This window comes from Gallinula chloropus, assembly GCF_964237585.1.
Source record: "Gallinula chloropus genome assembly, chromosome: 6".
Taxonomy (NCBI): domain Eukaryota; kingdom Metazoa; phylum Chordata; class Aves; order Gruiformes; family Rallidae; genus Gallinula; species Gallinula chloropus.
In genome coordinates, this window is record NC_140091.1 from 76,187 (window position 1) to 92,572 (window position 16,386).

At 48.5% G+C, this 16,386-nt stretch overlaps 1 protein-coding gene across 1 annotated transcript in view; it reads left to right on the forward strand.

The window, feature by feature from the left end:
• Positions 1 to 3,108: 3,108 nt before the first annotated feature.
• Positions 3,109 to 16,386, forward strand: part of SLC44A5 (solute carrier family 44 member 5) — a gene marked incomplete at its 5' end in the record, with an annotated part of 67,564 nt that continues 54,286 nt past the window's right edge. The window contains one exon of the mRNA XM_084266564.1: positions 3,109 to 3,145. Within this exon, the coding sequence (XP_084122690.1) occupies positions 3,109 to 3,145 (37 nt within the window). The remainder of the gene's footprint in view (positions 3,146 to 16,386) is intronic.

Below are 16,386 nucleotides of genomic sequence, written 5' to 3' on the forward strand. Positions count from 1 at the left end.
GACGTCCGGCGGCGCGGGGGCGGGGCGCTCGGGGACGCGGCGCTCGGGGGCGGTGCTGGGCAGGCCGCCCGCTCAACCGAGCGCCGAGCGGGGCGTGGGGGATCGGTGCCGGTCCGGGATCGGTGCCGGGCGGTCCGTCTTCACTCGAAGGCCGGCCGGGCCTGGCCTTGTGAGCAGAGCCCGGGCTTGTCCAGGTTCTGGCGGAGGCCCGCGGGGTCGGACGGTCCGGCGCGGTCTGGGAGTGCTGTGGCCCGTCCAGCTGGAGGGGCGTTTATTTCACCTACTGCTTGCTCAGCGGAAGGCGGGGAAGTCGAGGTTCGTTTGTGGTCCGAGGCCTTTGAACCTTCTTCTCCATCGGCCCTTGAACGTTCTCCATGGGCAGCCCGGGGCGGGGAGGCAGCCGCAGCTTGGCGCTGCGTTGCTTGCACACCCAGCCTCCTGGGCTGCCTCCAACCGCCCAGGTCTTCTCCCCGTTAGCAGAAACGGCCCCGTGACCTGTTCTGCTGTAATATTGCCCCTCAGGGAAATCATAAGCTCGCGTTTTGGAGAGGGACCAGGAGCTGGGCGCGGCTGGTGCTGGTGCGTGGGCACTGCTGGGCTCCGGTGTGCCTTTGTCTGCCTCAGTGTGCCCAGGGTCGGTCTCTGTCCAAGAGCTTCTGGACTCATAACTGCAAAGAACATGACCTGCTGGCAGAGCTCGGCCTCTACTGCTCTGCCGTATTTCTTACTGGTTATTCCTGTTATCAGTGGATACTGCAGTGGAAGTTGGGTGCCATGCTGCTTGTTGTGTTATGAGCCCAGAGAACTCTGTGTCATGCTACTGAGACGTGTAAACCCATGAGAGAACACGGTGTAACGTTACGAAATCCATGCTTGAGCAGCTAAAAACACCTCAGGAGATGTTGTCTGGTGCATTTGTTTGCAGGCCTCGCATGCAGGAGCAGCGCAGTGTGGGGACAGCAGGGGCATGGCAGGAGAACGCCCCAGTCGCACCAGGGCTCGTGTGTCATCGCGTGCGGGAACATGCCCATGTAGGCAGGTGCCATGTGAGATAGGTGTCCCTCTGGTGCAGGAGGGACAAAACACAAAGTAATTCTGGTGTGGAGCACAAGAGGAGCTGGTCTCTAGAAGAGCTGGTCTCCAGAAGGTCTGAGTCTCTAGAAGGGCTGATCTCCAGAAGGGCTGGGTCTCCAGAAGGTCTGAGTCTCTAGAAGGGCTGGTCTCCAGAAGAGCTGAGTCTCCAGAAAGGCTGGGTCTCCAGAAGGGCTGGCGAGCCCGTGCCTGCGTGCTGAGATCACAGTTCAGGAGCAATCTCAGCTGTTGCTGCTGTACTGCGCACGGCAGAGCTCAGAGCAGCTGGCTGTGGTTACAGCCCTGCTGGGGCATGTGCAGTGAAACTAGAGAGAGAAATAGAACGTCAGGGATCCTGGAGGAAGAATCATGAGAGTGAAAATACGGGCACCAGAGGGTGAAGGTTGAGCTGTTCACCCAACGTTCATGTGACGAACGACTAGGGCCTTACTGACCCAGGAGAAACAAGTACCCCCAGTCCTTCCACTACGAGCAGACAAAACCGCGTATGTGAAATTCGGTAATTAGAGCATTTGACCTGAACGGAGAGCTCTGGGAGGATGGATAAGGTGCTGTATATGCCTGATTTAGTTTTCTTAAAACTAGCCAATGCAGCTAGCTCTACAAGGCCTGGTGTAACACTGGGGGTGGAGGAGGCACATGCCCTCACTGCCCCTAGCACATACATGATTGGTTTGTGTTTCGGTTCAAACATAGTAACAACTTCCATGCTCTAGGTTTATTAATCTGCTCATAAATAAAGTAACAAAGTGTCTTTGAGAGTCTTAAACCAGTTTTTGAAAGGGTACCTTTGTTTGCAAGCCTTGTAAGGTAATCTTTTCCTCAAACTGCTCATCTGTAAGAATGTAAATGATGTCCTACTGGTGTGTAGGACCCAGTGATGTTTCCCTAACAACAGGCAAATAGGTAAATAGCAATGTGTCCTTTTGCTGCAGTGATGGTTTGGGATGTCACGACTGAAAAAGAATCTCAGCAATCAGACTAATTGGTCTCTAAGTGGCCATTGCCCCGTTCGGATGAAGCAAAGGGAGGTGAATGAAGCTGAAGGAAAGCTGATGACCCGTAATGCGGATTTGCCAGGACTGAACCCACTTTAAATCTGAATCACGAAAATGGCCCCCGGAACCAAAACCGAAGTGTGAAAATCCCCCCCATCTCTCCGTGAGCCAACCGGAGTGCTCCGACCTCTCAGCAGCCCCTGTACCTCGTGCCCTTTCCTCGCGTGGACGTGGGGCTGCCCGCCGCGGCGCGGCCCGGCCGGGCCTGGAGAGCTCAGCACGGGCGGCGCGGACAGCTCCGCCGGGAGCCGCGGCGAGAGGCGCTTTCCAAGGCCGCTGCCGGGGCCGGCGGGACCCGGGCGGGCGGTGAGCGGCGAGCGGCCCCGGGACGGGCTGTCTGCTTCCTACCCGCGGCGGCGACTCCAGGCGCGGGGCACGGGCACGGAGAGGGGGAACCTTCCCGCCCTGACGACGGCACGGGCGCTCGCCGCCCCCGCCGGAGCCGATCCGGTTGCTGTCAGTCTCGTTTCTCGGGGGAACGAGCAGCGCTCGGGGGCAGGGCGCTCGGGGAGAGGATGCAGACCTCCCCTCCGCGGACCCCACCGGCGACAGCGCCCGCTGCCAGCAGCGGCCGAAGTTGTCGCCGGGAGACCGGCCCAGTCGAAGTTGGCGAGGCGCATCCCAGCGAGGGGGCAGCGGCGCGCCGCGGCGGGGCCCTGCGGTCCGGCGGCCCGCCTGCAGCCCCTCCGCCCGCCCCCCGCGCGCCCCCTCCGCCCGCCCCCCGCGCGGCTCGGGCACCGCCCCCGCGGGCTCGGCGCAGGCGTCGGCCGCGGAGCCGGCGGGACGGGAGGGTCAGCGCGGGGCGCAGGCGGCGTTCCGAGCGGCCGCGGCGGAGCGGAGCGAGAGGCTGCCCGGCCGCTGCCGCCTCTCATGCCTTCACGGCAACAAAGAGCGCGCTGAGCGGCGGGCGGAGGCGCCGGGCCCCTGGTTGTGCCGGCGCGGAGGGCACCGCGAGACGATGGCGAGGAAGGGAGAAACCTCCACGCCTCTCTACGGTAAGAGCCTGGGCGCGGGGGCAAGGCGGGGCGGGCGGGCGGGCGGAGGCAACGGGCGGTTGTGCCTCCCTCCGGCCTGTTTACATCGCGGCTCCAGCCGGCGTGGAGCGGCGGCGAGAGAGTTTGTTTCCCTCGGCGGGTCTGGGGCCGGGTTGCGCGCAGGACCCCCTCCCGCCCCGCCTCGCCTCGCCTCGGAAGGAGCCCCCCCCCCCCCCCCCGACCCGCCGGGGCGCCTCGTCGCTCGTCCTGCGGCTCGCTCGGCCCGAAGAAGGCGCGACGGTCGGGGTCGGAGAGGGGAGCCGCTGGGCGCAGAGATGGGGGCGGGCAGGGCGAGGACGTCCCCGGCGGCAGGTGCGTTGCGGCCGCTTTGTCCGCGCTGGGGGTCGGGCGGGCCGCCGGGCGGCAGGTGCGCGGCGCAGCAAGGGCCGGGCGCGCGGGGCCGGGCAGGCCGCGCGGGACGGTGCGGGGGGCCGGGAGGCGGCAGCCCGTGGTGGGGGGGCCGGGGGCCGCTTGCCCGCGCGGCCGGGGCCGGGGGGCCGCAGCCCGCCGCGCCGCTGGCGCTAGCGGAGCGCCCGTGCTTGGGGCTCAGCGGCCGGGAGCTCCGCAGGCGTAGCCGGGGGCCGAGCGGGCTGCGCTCCCTAGCCGGATCCTGCCGGCCGGCGCGTCGGGGAAGGTCACCGGGTGCAGCGCTGCTTCAGTCGCCCCTCGGAGGCGAACGTATTTGCGCCAGAGGACACGGGGTTCGTACGGCCCCGTAGCCTGTTTGAAGGTGTCGCTGCAAAACCGATTTCCCTCTGCAACGTGCGCGAGATTTCCATGGCAAAACAAATCTGCAGAGCGAGTGGAGCCCCTCAGGAACAGGGCTTCTCCCTGAGCCCCGGGGGCCGGGAGGAACGGCGCGGGGAGGGGGTCTGTGCCGCGATGTCGCAGGGATGCTGGCTGTCATGTTTGTAGCTCAGAAAACTGTCTTACAGTTCACCTCTATGGCCTGAACCTTGATCTGGCTAAAGGAAAATTGACGGGTTGACTGCCTTCCAAGAAGGAAAAAGGGGGGAAAAAACCTTCCTTTTAGGGAAAGCAAACAAGCCAGAAAGAAATAGAGTTTCAAAGGTGAACTCTAAAGAGGCGAGTCTGTAGTTACTTAACTTTTGAGAGAACCTGTTCCCCACTCCTGTGGAATTCAAATGGGTTTGCAGGTTACTGCAGAGGAAGTAGGCTGAGGGCTGTAGCCATCCAGCTCTGAGGGTCGCAGGGTGGGCATGGAGGGAGAGTACCTTTGAGGGGAGTTCAGTAAGTGCTGCCTGCGCTTCCTCACTTGCCACTTGTAAGCAGGAACATTCTGGTAAGAAAGTCATGTCAGGGAGCACTGGGTGTTATATTGTCATACTACAATAATCCTTAAACTTCATTTTTCGAAGCTACTCAGGTAGGAAGGGGTGATCCTTCAGTTATTCACCTTGAGGGAGGAGGGCAGCGTATCCAAACCCAACTCATAGTTCCATAAGAATTACTCTGACTAGAATTTTTGCGCCTTTAGCTGTTTCATGTCATCGAGGTGTTTACTTCCTCTTACCTGGCTTGCATGTGTGGGTTTTGTCAGTGACTGTGTGTACTGTGTTACCACATTTGCGGGATTCTTGAGAAATTGCTCCAGTACTGGGAAGCAGGGTTGTAGTTCCGATGTGTTTTCCCAGGGTTTCAGTTCCGATGTGTTTTCCCTGTCAGATGGCATGATGTTAAGGCCTTGCAGAAGGCGAGGGCAGCATTTCCAAGTTCAGTATATACAGTGTGGTTTTCCTTTCACATTAGTTATTCACAGCAGTTATTCTCCTGACTGTTGACTCTGCCAGTAACTGATCATCAGTCCATAGGTATATTTTTTAGGAGTGTGGGTGACCTGAACTTCTCGGAATCTCATGGATTTCTCAGAGTTTCAGCATTTGCAAATGTCAAAGGCAAATTCTTCTCAAAAGTGTTGGCCTTTTAACTTTCAGCATCCGTCTGATTCTGTAGAAGAGATGAGTCCAGCCTGTGGTTGACAGCTGTTAGGCTCCCTGAACAAGTTTGTAGCTACCTCAGATTTCCCTTCAAGGTAACAAGTATCCTACCAAGTGGCTGTTGGTTTGACTGCTGGAAGCCCAACATACCAGACAGAACGGTTGGCTGGTAGTGTGAGTATGGCTCTGTAAAAGGTTTTGATAAGTCCATAGATGTTTTGAGGCTTGTTCCTCTTAAGCCCTATCACTTTTAGCTGTGTTGTCTGTCTGCATGCATGTGTAAGGAGGACTGTAAGGTCATCTTCAGAAACAAGCTGCTTAGTGGTTCCTTTAAGTTTAGTCTTGAGATAGCTGTAAGCTGGCTCCAGGAATTACACAGGTTATTCCTTAAAATGGGTTAAACATAAAGGATTTGTCAAGAACAATGACATTGACTTTATTGAGACCTCCCCCTCTCTAGCAGGGGATTTCTAAATGAGAAAAAACAGTTATTTTCCAGCAGGAAGGTTGCCACTGAGGCTAAAGGATGAAATTATTATTTCCTTTTCTCATAGGTGACTTTTGTGGTTGTGGGATTTTTTTTTTTTTTTAAAGTCAAAGTAGTATTTTCCCTCTGATGTCAGTATGAAGGGCTGACATTAGACTGTTGAAATCAGTGGTAAAATCTCTTTGACTCCGTTGCAGAATCAGGCTCTTTGCAATGACTGCACCTTAAGCAATTTTCTGTAGTAGTGAACTGAGATACCAGGGACACAACCCAAGGGGATGGTGTGAAGCTGCACAGGGGATATTTAGGCTGGGTGTCAGGAAGAGGTTCTGTACCAGGAGGGGGGGGTCGAGCACTGGCACAGGCTCCCCAGGGAAGGGGTCACAGCCCTGAGCTGGGCTGAGGGCAAAAAGCGCCTGGATGATGCCCTCAGTGCCACCTCTGACTGGGCTGGGCTGTGTGGAGCTGGGAGCTAGGGTTGATGATCCTTCTGGGTCCCTTCCAGCTCAAGATGATCTGTCATTCTGTGAACTGTAGTACAGTTGGTAGCTTACAAATCACTGAAGTCTGAATAGATGATGGCATTCTCTTTAAAGAAAGCTTTTATTGCTGTTTTGAGAAAAATTATTGAGGGGAATTACGCGGTGCCAAATTTTATTACTTTCAACTCAACTTTAGTTAGCTTGCTTTTTTTTATAACTGCTTATTTAGATCCTCTCTAGCCAGAACTACTTTCAGTGATTTCTTTTGACAGTGGTAGGTGCAAAAGACACTTCAATCTGTATTTAGGATTCCTAGGTACTGCTGTGAAGTGGTCGTGTCAGGTTTTTTACTAGAAATACTTTTATTTGGTTATTTTCTCAAGTTGAGGTTCTGTTTCCCTTGGAAGAGCTTTTAAAGAACTGTGAAACTTTCTGTCAAGACATATTACATCATGTGGCTTGGCCTCCGTGTCCCTGTCCCTGTCTTGCATGTACCATGCAGGAAGGACATCCTCATTCTAAGGCAAGTGGGATATTTGTCTGTAGCAGTGTCATATGCTGTGGAAGCTGTTGGCCGTGACACCTGGATAAATCCTCCATAGGTCCTGCTGGTAAATCCTTGTGTGTTCCGTTATGTCATTCTTCTATCTTTGGAGGTTCAAATTCCCTACCGGTGGGTGACATTTGTATTAAAGCTGAAACTTGATTTAATACTTATTTTACATTTGAATATACTGAGAAGTGTTAGAAGTAGGTGAAACTCAGATAGTTTAAACCTTTCTTCCTCCTGTGTAAATTTTGTCTACTTCATACAGGCTTTGCAGTACAAGTTCTAGTATAAATCATTTATTCCTTGAGCACAACTGCTGAACCTAGGGACTGAGCTTCAGCAATGTCTGGTTTTGTTAATGTTCAAGTTCTAGATAAAACAATTTGCTGCAGAATAAATTGAGGGGAATGGTGAGAAAACCAGATGATTTTAAGAGCAGCGCTTTGTAGTAAGTTATTACTGCAGATGGGTCTCTTTGAATGAGAACTTTATCATTTAGCATGCTGCTTCATCTTTCTCTGGGCCCTGTAATAATGTCCCACAACATCCTGGGCCCAGGAGTTACAGTCAGTAGCTCAATATCCAAGTGAAAACCAGTATTGAGCGGTCTCTGTATTGGTACCCATCTTCATCAACATTAGATAGTGGGATGGAGCTATTTGCTAGAGGGAAGGGATGCCAATTAACTGACCTTTGCACAGTTTCTGCATGATACAAGCTCCAGGAAGGGGTGGGTGTGTAAGGGAATTGTCAAGCAGAAGATGACAAAGCTCAGAGCTTTTAGTGGCACTCCCTGTGTTATCAGAACAAGGCTTTACATATGTGTATGGGATTTTTAAAGCCTCTCTGTTTCCCTGAGCTACATGCTCTGAAAAAGGAGACGTTGCACACAGCGTAGCTGTTGCAGAGTCAGAACTAGTACACTTAACTGTAACTCGGTAGTTTTGTCAGTGAATCCTTCTGCTTAAGAATCCATGGTATTTCTCTGCATCAGGCCACTGAGAACACAGATAGGTGTCGTTGTCCTGATTAGTCTCACTGGGGCTTCCACCCATGTCATCTGATGGAGGGTTCCATTTAAGCTCAGGCTGGTGCCTTCGGTTCCTGCCTGAGCTGTGTCCTGTGGGTGCCTACGCCTGTTTCTGAAGAGCTGCGTTACCTGGTCTTGCCTGATGATCACTGAACAATCGGTAGGACTTGTTGCTGTCACTGCTTTTGTGTGCCTGCCTCTGATGCTGTAGGTGTGAGGTCATCATGCAGCCTGTTTTGGGCATTCTGGAGTCCAGACTTGCCTTCTGCTCTTGCTGTTCCCTGACACTCTGTAGTCTGGCTCCATCCACATCACTGTCTTTTCAATATGACCGTCAGACACTAAAGCTGATCCTTTTTTGGATTGATCAGCGTTTTGTGCATGTGCCACAAAGATATTTTCACAATTCAACTTGGTAACAAGAAATTAATTTATTTGTATCAAATTCAGAGACAATGATGTTTGTTTGGAGGTGAGACTCTGCACTTCTCTGATAGCTGTTGGACGTGTTTATGCTCCAGCCTGCTGGCAGGTAAATATCCTCAGGTGTTTTATCTCTTAACGAGCTTCTCTCGCTTTCAGAATCAGGCAGAGTCTTATGAGTAAAATGAAATCTAGCCCTCCTTTTCTCTCGTGCATGTACATGCAGTGTACTCTGACATATTTTTATAAAACTAGTGGAAACCTCAAAGGTGAGAGAGGAAGTTTACTGAATCAGGAAGCAGACAAATAGATATGCCTTGAACACCCCTGCAAGAGATGGAAGAAATAAGGGCCTGAACATTTTTTGCATGCTGAATGTAGTCATTATACCACAAAATGTGTCTCTGGTCCTGACTAGTCACTTAGAGCTTTCTTGGAAGCCAAGGCTTTGAGACGTATTCCAGGACTTGCTCAGGTCCTGTGCTGTGGCTGGACTGTTGCCTGGTGTCTACTGTCTAGAACGTGTCATGGGTTTGGACTGGAAGAGTGTGCTGCTCTGCTTGGGGAAGAAGAAGGGTATTTACAGATGCATGGAGGCAGGTATGACCAGTACAGATGAAAAATTAGCTTTGGTATTTAGGAGACATTCTTAAAGATGCCCCTCTGAAGTGGTAGATGCATTTGTAGTGGTGTTTAGTTTTCCTGTGTAGCTTCTCTGCCATATTGTTTTTCATAATCTGTCATTGAAAAAAATACAGAATCAATGCATTAAATTCCTGGGCAAAGGCATCATCTCAGCTCTGTTTAGCAAACATGTCTGTTTCTCAGAACATACACCAGAGAAGTTGAGGCACTTTTCATGATTATTTGGCTCATCAGAGGTGAGGGAAAAGACAGGAAATGAAGACCAGGAATTCATCACAAGTCCTACAGCTGGTAGTCTTGTGCTGTGGGGGGTGCAGTGTTGCTGTGAGTTGCCAGCCTTGAGTCCCTTGCCAGGAGGGATATGGTGCTGGTATTAATGTTTTCTAGCTCCTCGCTCTAGGATCCACATTGGGACGTGTTTGTATGCTTGCTAACATACCTTGTTCTTCATTGGCCTACAACTTCAAATTATACCCAAACTTACTATATATGGTGTGGCTTACTTCTGTTAAATACTTGCTCTTTGTTGTCTCTTACTGCCCTTGAAAACCACCACTTTTCAGGTCCAGCACTGTATTCCCGTAGCTGTTTGCCATGAGGTCTCCTGTGCACCTTCTTCTGTCAGCCCATGCCTGTACGCTGTGTTGCCATCTACTCTTGTATCTACACTTTTCAAGGTCTCTCCTGTGATAGCAGGCCTGTATTTCTCTACACGGCGTCCCTGTGTTAGTCATAGATATCTCACTCTGTACAGGCTAATTAGGTGTTATTGTTATCTGTAAAAACATGGTTGTACTATGCCATGATGAGAAAAAGTACAATGAATTGGCCATAATCACCTGGTCAGAAGAAAAATGTGTTACCAAGTCACCTCCATATTTGTTTTCATTTGAATAAATGTAAGTTCAGCAATTGATCTTCACTGGGATGTGAAAGATCTTGTGTGCTGTACCTTCGCTCCTGAAGTGCAAAAGCAGAATAACCTTTCAAAGGTCCCTCCAACTTTATTTTCTGTTACCACGTTTCCCACCACCCTCCTCTGTATCGTGCCGCATAAATAAGATCCCATTAGTTCATCTAAGTCTGCGTAGTCCAATGAGAACTATGAGCCAGATCTCCTGCCTCCAAAGGTCCCTCCAACTTTATTTTCTGTTACCACGTGTTTGGGAGGTGGTCGAGTTTGAGAGCTGGAAGCTCCAATAAAAAGCAGTGTTTGTGGGGGTGCCTCTATCCCTGTGAGGTTTTGCAGTGCTTGTAGCGGCTCCTGGCCAAGTTCAGGCACAGCAGATAGTGTTTGGTCCTGGATCAATATTTATTGCTTAAAATTTTCCTCTTGGATAGAGAAAATAGTAACCAAGGCAGGAGATCTGGCTCATAGTTCTCATTGGACTACGCAGACTTAGATGAACTAATGGGGTCTTATTTATGCGGCACGATACAGAGGAGGGTGGTGGGAAAGCTGTGATGAGCCTAATAAGTAATTACAGGGAACAAGTAGGTTTATCGTAAACCCGTGTTTTACTAGTATGACAGGAAATGAATACCTGGCTGATAGTAGAGTTAGATGGATATCTTAGAGCTTGGACCACAGATCCCAACAGTAATTGAGTATAGTTTTGGACAGAAGATCTGTGCAACTTAAATGTTGTCTTAATGTTTTTGTGTTGTATTCCCTCTGTATTATTCAGTCTGAATTTTTTTGGTACCAAGCTTTCCTGGTCCTGGAATCTCAGTCTCTGGAATTTACCTCTATCCAGGTGCAGATATAAATACCTTTCTACCTGTCACTGTGAATGACAAGACTGCAATCCATATAAAACTTCAGGGTGGGGGTTTTTTGTGGTTGGTTTTTTTTCCATATAGCAATAATCTGCTGTGGCACGTCACAGTATCTGGGCTGCCATAACCACCCATAAGTAAAAGTAGCCAGGAGGCAATCTCTCTAGATTGGGGGATAATCATGCATAGCCTACTGGTGATGTAGATGTTCACTGCTGTCCACGTGGAGATAACAGATTTTGTGGAGTCTTTATGGTCAGGGATGGGATGCTCCCGACTGTTCCTTCTCATTAGGGAAAGGCTGGATACGCAGCAATACTTAGAGATTTCCAAACTTAATCCGCATAAGTGAAATCATTCTTTGCCTCCTAGCTAGTGCTGAAGAGATCTACCTATGTGTACTCAGTTGAGCAATCACTTTGGAGTCAAGCCTTTTTTATTGTACTGTAAGTCTTTTATTGTATTGTCTTTTATTGAATTGCTAGCTCAATGAGGACAAGTGCAAAGTCCTGCACTTGGGTCGGGACAATCCTCGCTACCAACACAGGCTGGGGAATGATGTGTTAAAGTGCAGCCCTTCAGAAAAGGATTTTGGGGGACTGATGGATGAAAAGCTGGATCTGAGCAAACAATGGGCATTCGCAGTCCGGAAGGCCAAAGGCGCCCTGGGCTGCATCGCAAGAAGTGTGGCCAGCAGGTCGAGAGAGGGGATTGACCCCCTCAGCTCTGCTCCGGTGAGACCCCACCTGGAGTACTGTACCCAGCTCTGGAGCCCGTGGCACAGGAAGGACATGGACTGCTTGGAGAGGGTCCAGATGAGGCCATGGGGATGATCTGAGGGCTGAAGCTCCTCTCCTGCAAATACATGCTGAAAGAGTTGGGCTTGTTTAGCCTGGAGAAGAGGAGGGTCCAGGAAGACCTCAGGGCCCCTTCCAGTCCCTGAAGGACCCACAGAAAAGCTGGGAAGGGCTGTTTGTGAGGGCAGGGAGCGATGGGACGAGGGGCAATGGATTAAACTAGGGCAGGGTTAGATGAGCCCTTAGGAAGAAGCTCTTCCCTCTGAGGGTGGTGAGACACTGGCACAGGGTGCACAGAGAGGTGCGGGAGGCCCCATCCCTGGAGACATTCCAGGTCAGGGTGGATGAAGCTCTGAGCGACCTGCTCTAGTTCAAGGTGTCCCTGTTCACTGCGCAGGGTGGGACTAGATGGCTGTTAAAGGTCCCTTCCAACCTAACATATTTGATGACTGTACTAAAGCCTGAAACCATGCCTTCAATTGACCTCTGGCAGCTGCCAAGACAGGAAAGTTTGGCCTAAAGAGTTCTTCTCGCTACAGAGAACCAATGACTGAGGTTCTCAGAAGATGTTAGGTGTTACTTCTCCAGCAGGAAGTGCCATGCTTGTATCTATTTCTTAAACCAGGAGATAGTCCATTAAAGTGTATGATTCAGTGTGTACTTCTAATTTGATGACAGTGGGAATCTCTTTGCCGCAGGAACATGTGTCCAGGAAGAGGAGCTTTGACACATGAGTGGGCCAGGATCCTGCTTAATTGTCTGTTCTTTACAACTGATAATATATAGGAGGAATTAAGTATCTTTTTCATTTTAACAGATTCCTACGGGGTTGATTACATGAGGAGCATCTAGACTTGTACAACCTGATGTGCCATGAAATCTGGTAGCGGAATCACTGTCCTTTGTAATCAGTGTACTTTGAAATAAATGAATATGCTGAATAATAGCTCTGGTACTTATTTAAGATTAATAACACTGGATGTTACAGTGAAGTTAATTTGGGTTTTTTTCATCACTTGTATTTTTCCATGAGAGTTACAGTCTCTTGGATGTGATCAGGATGCTTAACACACACATCCCCCTCCAGCTAACAGTGTATCAAAATGCAGCATTTAGTTTGAGGGTTTTTTGCCCCCAGCAGAATGGTAAATAGCTCCTGTGCTGTTGCTCTGCCCTATCTGATGAGGCAGTGAGCTGTGAATACCCCTTTTTGTTGGTTTCAGTACAATGCAATATCTGTGCTAACATCTAGACAACCGCTATAAACAGGAGAATGATAGAAAGAGCCATGTGCCTGTGACCAGTTCTATTGAGCTCTTGTAGTATTTGCCCCATGAAGTAATTAAAAGTTTTGATTGAGGTTTGTGAGATAATAAAGTGCATAGATAAACATGTGTCTTCTGGAAAATACGTATTTAATATATATTTAATTGTTTTCTGGCATCTGTTCAGGTCCCTTCTGTACCTAGACAGAATATCGGTAACCGAATTATTGTAGCCATGAATACACAGTCTCATTTGGAAGGCAAGTAACATAATATGTGCATACATTGTGTTTCTATTTATGTGGTTCATGCTGAGCAGGCCCTTGCTAATTTATGCTGATGGGCCCTTCACAAATGACTGTTGTGGCAAGGGGAGTGTAGTGCTAGTCCAGTGTTTTGCCAGAAGCTTGAGGCCAGCCACCATTTGGGGACTCCAGCCCTCTAGTCAGAGGGAGAATATCCATCCCAGTAGCTGTCTCGAGCTTCTTTTGCAATTCTAGAGAAAATAATAAAAATTGCTCAGTGACTGGAAACTGCTTCTTCTGTCCTGATGGGTGTGTGCTCTTCCCAGATGTCAACTGGGAACATCAAACAGCGGACACAACAGGTCCAGATGATGCTCTTAGTCCTGTGGTTTAGTATTAGGTAGTCCTGCGAGGAGCAGGGAGTTGGACTCGATCTTTATGGGTCCTTTCCAACCTGAGATGTTCTATGATTGTTAAGACTGCTCACAGTAGTCAAGTACTTGAATGTTTGCAGAGTCTGGGCCAAAGCCCATAGTATGGAAAGAAGGAAGAAATAGACGGGAATCCTTTGAAATCCATAAACCCAAATATCTCAGAGGTGTGTAACTGTCAAACTTCATCTTGGTGCCCTGGTTTATAGGATTGTGGGAAATAGGAATGTGGAGGGTTAGTTAAGGTGGGTTTTGTCACTTGTTTTAAGCTGTTGGGTCAGTTCAGTTAGCAGGATCAGTTAATGATAGTATTCCATGCTGTGAGAATGAAAACCTGTTAGGTTTGACTGGTCCTAACAGTCTGTAACTTGCATAAATCTATGTTGACTTCAACCGTTTTCTCTCAAATATTTAAGGGCAAAGTGTCCTAGTTACATGTCAGTACCAAAGCTTTGTAATTACCATCTTTAGAAGGCATCCTGCAGTGAATTTGCTGTTATGTCTTGAATTAGCATGTACAAAAATGATATAAAAGCCCAGCTCTCCCAGCCTGTCTTCATAGGAGAGGTGCTCCAGCCCTCGGATCATCCTCTGGACCCGCTCCAACAAGTCCATGTCGTCCTTGTGCTGAGGGCTCCGGAGCTGGACACGGCACTGCGGGGGGGTCTCACCAGAGCCGAGTATTTCTGTCTGGATGAATTTGTACTTGACTTCGAGCTGTGAATTCACCCTAATGCTTGATTGCTCCCCATGGAGAAAACTGCCATTTTCTTTTGGCAGAATGTCAGTAGGGATAAAAATTCATCAGGAAGTTGTAGGAGGTGATTTGTTCTTGTGTTTTGCAGCTTTCGTGGAACCAGGTAGAAAGCACATTGCAGCAGACTTTCTATACAGCTGAAAGTTATTTGCAAACCTTTCCCAAATCTTCTGGTGAGCGAAAATGATGAATTTGTAATAAAATAAACATTTTGGCTAAGAGAAATCTTTCTCAGAAAGCACTGAATATGATTAATGTTGTAATGGACTGTAGCTTTAGAAAAACATCAGGAAGTATTTAAGAGGTAAAGGGAGCCTTTTGTTTCCATTAGTCTGTATTGCTCAAGGCAGGAAACTTGTAGCATATGTATCAACAAGTTCACATTTGAGGACCTTTTTTCTGGTCACTTTTCTTGAACAAGTTACAAGCTGAAAGCAATTGTAGATGTAATTGTGTGGATACAACTCTGAAAGTATCAGAGCATCCCAGAAACATTAGGTCTTAATTACCTAATGATCAGAACTCTGGCTTGGTTTTACTTGCACTGTGCGGCAGGACTGAAGCACTTCTAATGCTGGGAGCGGGAGCAGGGTGGAATGTGTGCTGTGTGACACATTTCTGCTTGGAATTCTTCAGTGAGTGGGAAGTATTTAAAGAGGGGGGGTGTGAAGCCCAGGCATGGAGGTAAAGAAAATGCCTTTTCAAGTCCAAATGGTGGCTTTGTGTGTACTGTGAAAACACATAATTGCTTTAGTGTTCCAGCGCAAGCTGGATAACAACTAAAGTAGGGCTTAGCAGGGTAGGTCTCAAAATCAGGGTGAGGGAGGCAGGTACCATGTCTTGACATAACACAGTTGGCAAGCACACGGCTAAAAATGTGACACAAGTCTGTAGAGGTCATGGGCAGACTGGGTTCTCTTTAATAATTCCAGATTTCTGAGTGCATTAATCCACAATGGCTATTTGCTCTTTTTTGGTCTATAGTGAAGCAGGAAGAGAGACTGAGGATCATTGGTATGTCAAAAAAAAAAGCTTGGGGTTGAAAAGCATTGGTTTCTGCCCTTAGAATAGAACAGTAACTTGTCCCAGCCTTCTGGCATGTGATCTTAGAGAGTCAATCTTCTGTGTCCTGGTATTCCCGACATGTCACATTTAATGTAAATTAATCTTCTCCACTTTTACAAAGATTTTGATTAGGTTTAGTGATTGAGATCTCACATCGAAGGTGCTCTGAGAAGAAAACTTATCCTTTGTTTTACTTGTTAATAACAGGACAGTACATGGTGGTGTTTAGGTGGTGATTTTTTTTTCCTCTCTCTTCATGCAAGTGCATTATTGCATTTCCTAAAGCATTCAGAATATACATACGTTATCCCTTTAAACTGCATTTTGCCAGTACATGCTCATTACTTAATGTGGTTCTGTCAGGAATTCATATGGGTCTTACTGTGTTTCTTTGTAAGCATTCAGGAGTCATTTCATCAATGTATTATTCAGAAGTCAAAACCAAGTAGTAGCGTACTATAATTATCAAATTCTCATTTATACATAGTTTACTAGGGCTGCAGTTTGACTTGGATCCTGTTGGTGGGAATGTACTGTTCAGTTCGAAAGTACTTAGGTGCATTAGAAGTTACTGCTGATGGGTAAGATCATACGGCTTGCAAAACACTGTATCTTGAAAACATGCTTGGGTTTGATCTTCCAGTTCACACCATCCTTCATCGCAGAACCGCTGTGCTTTAGATTCACAATTTTCATTCTCAAATAGATTTTTGGAGTAGTATCAGCTGTCAAGATAACTGAAGTCCAATTTTAAGTTTATGTCCTGAGGTTGCTTACTAAATATAACTTGTGGTAGACTTGCCTTTAACGAAGGTCATTTGAATAAGTCTGCTGCTGTTCTTGGGCATTCGATCGGCCTTGTGAACTCCCCTACAGTTACACTACAGCTTGTTCTTCCACGTATCCTGCTGCATCATCTCATTCCTGTCTCCTTTGCCTACCTGATGAGGTGTTTCTGTTTCTACTTGCTTTGAAGTTTATGAAAAAAAACAAAAAAATCTCTTTTTCCCATTCAGAATAATTTTTGTTCCAGGTAATCAAGCTCCATTAATTGTCATTTAGATGGAGATCTGGTGTTGTATCTTTAATCCAGAAGGCAAATATTGCCATTGCTGCATTGGCAGAGGAGGAATTCTGATACATTAGAGTTCTAAAACATTTGACCAGTCCTATTTTAGGTGCAATAAGATTTTTTAAAACAAAACATTCCAGACAATCAAAAAAACCCCGCTACTGTCTCAGAAACAGCACTCACGGAGAGAGAAACTGCTATTGCACAGACTACAGA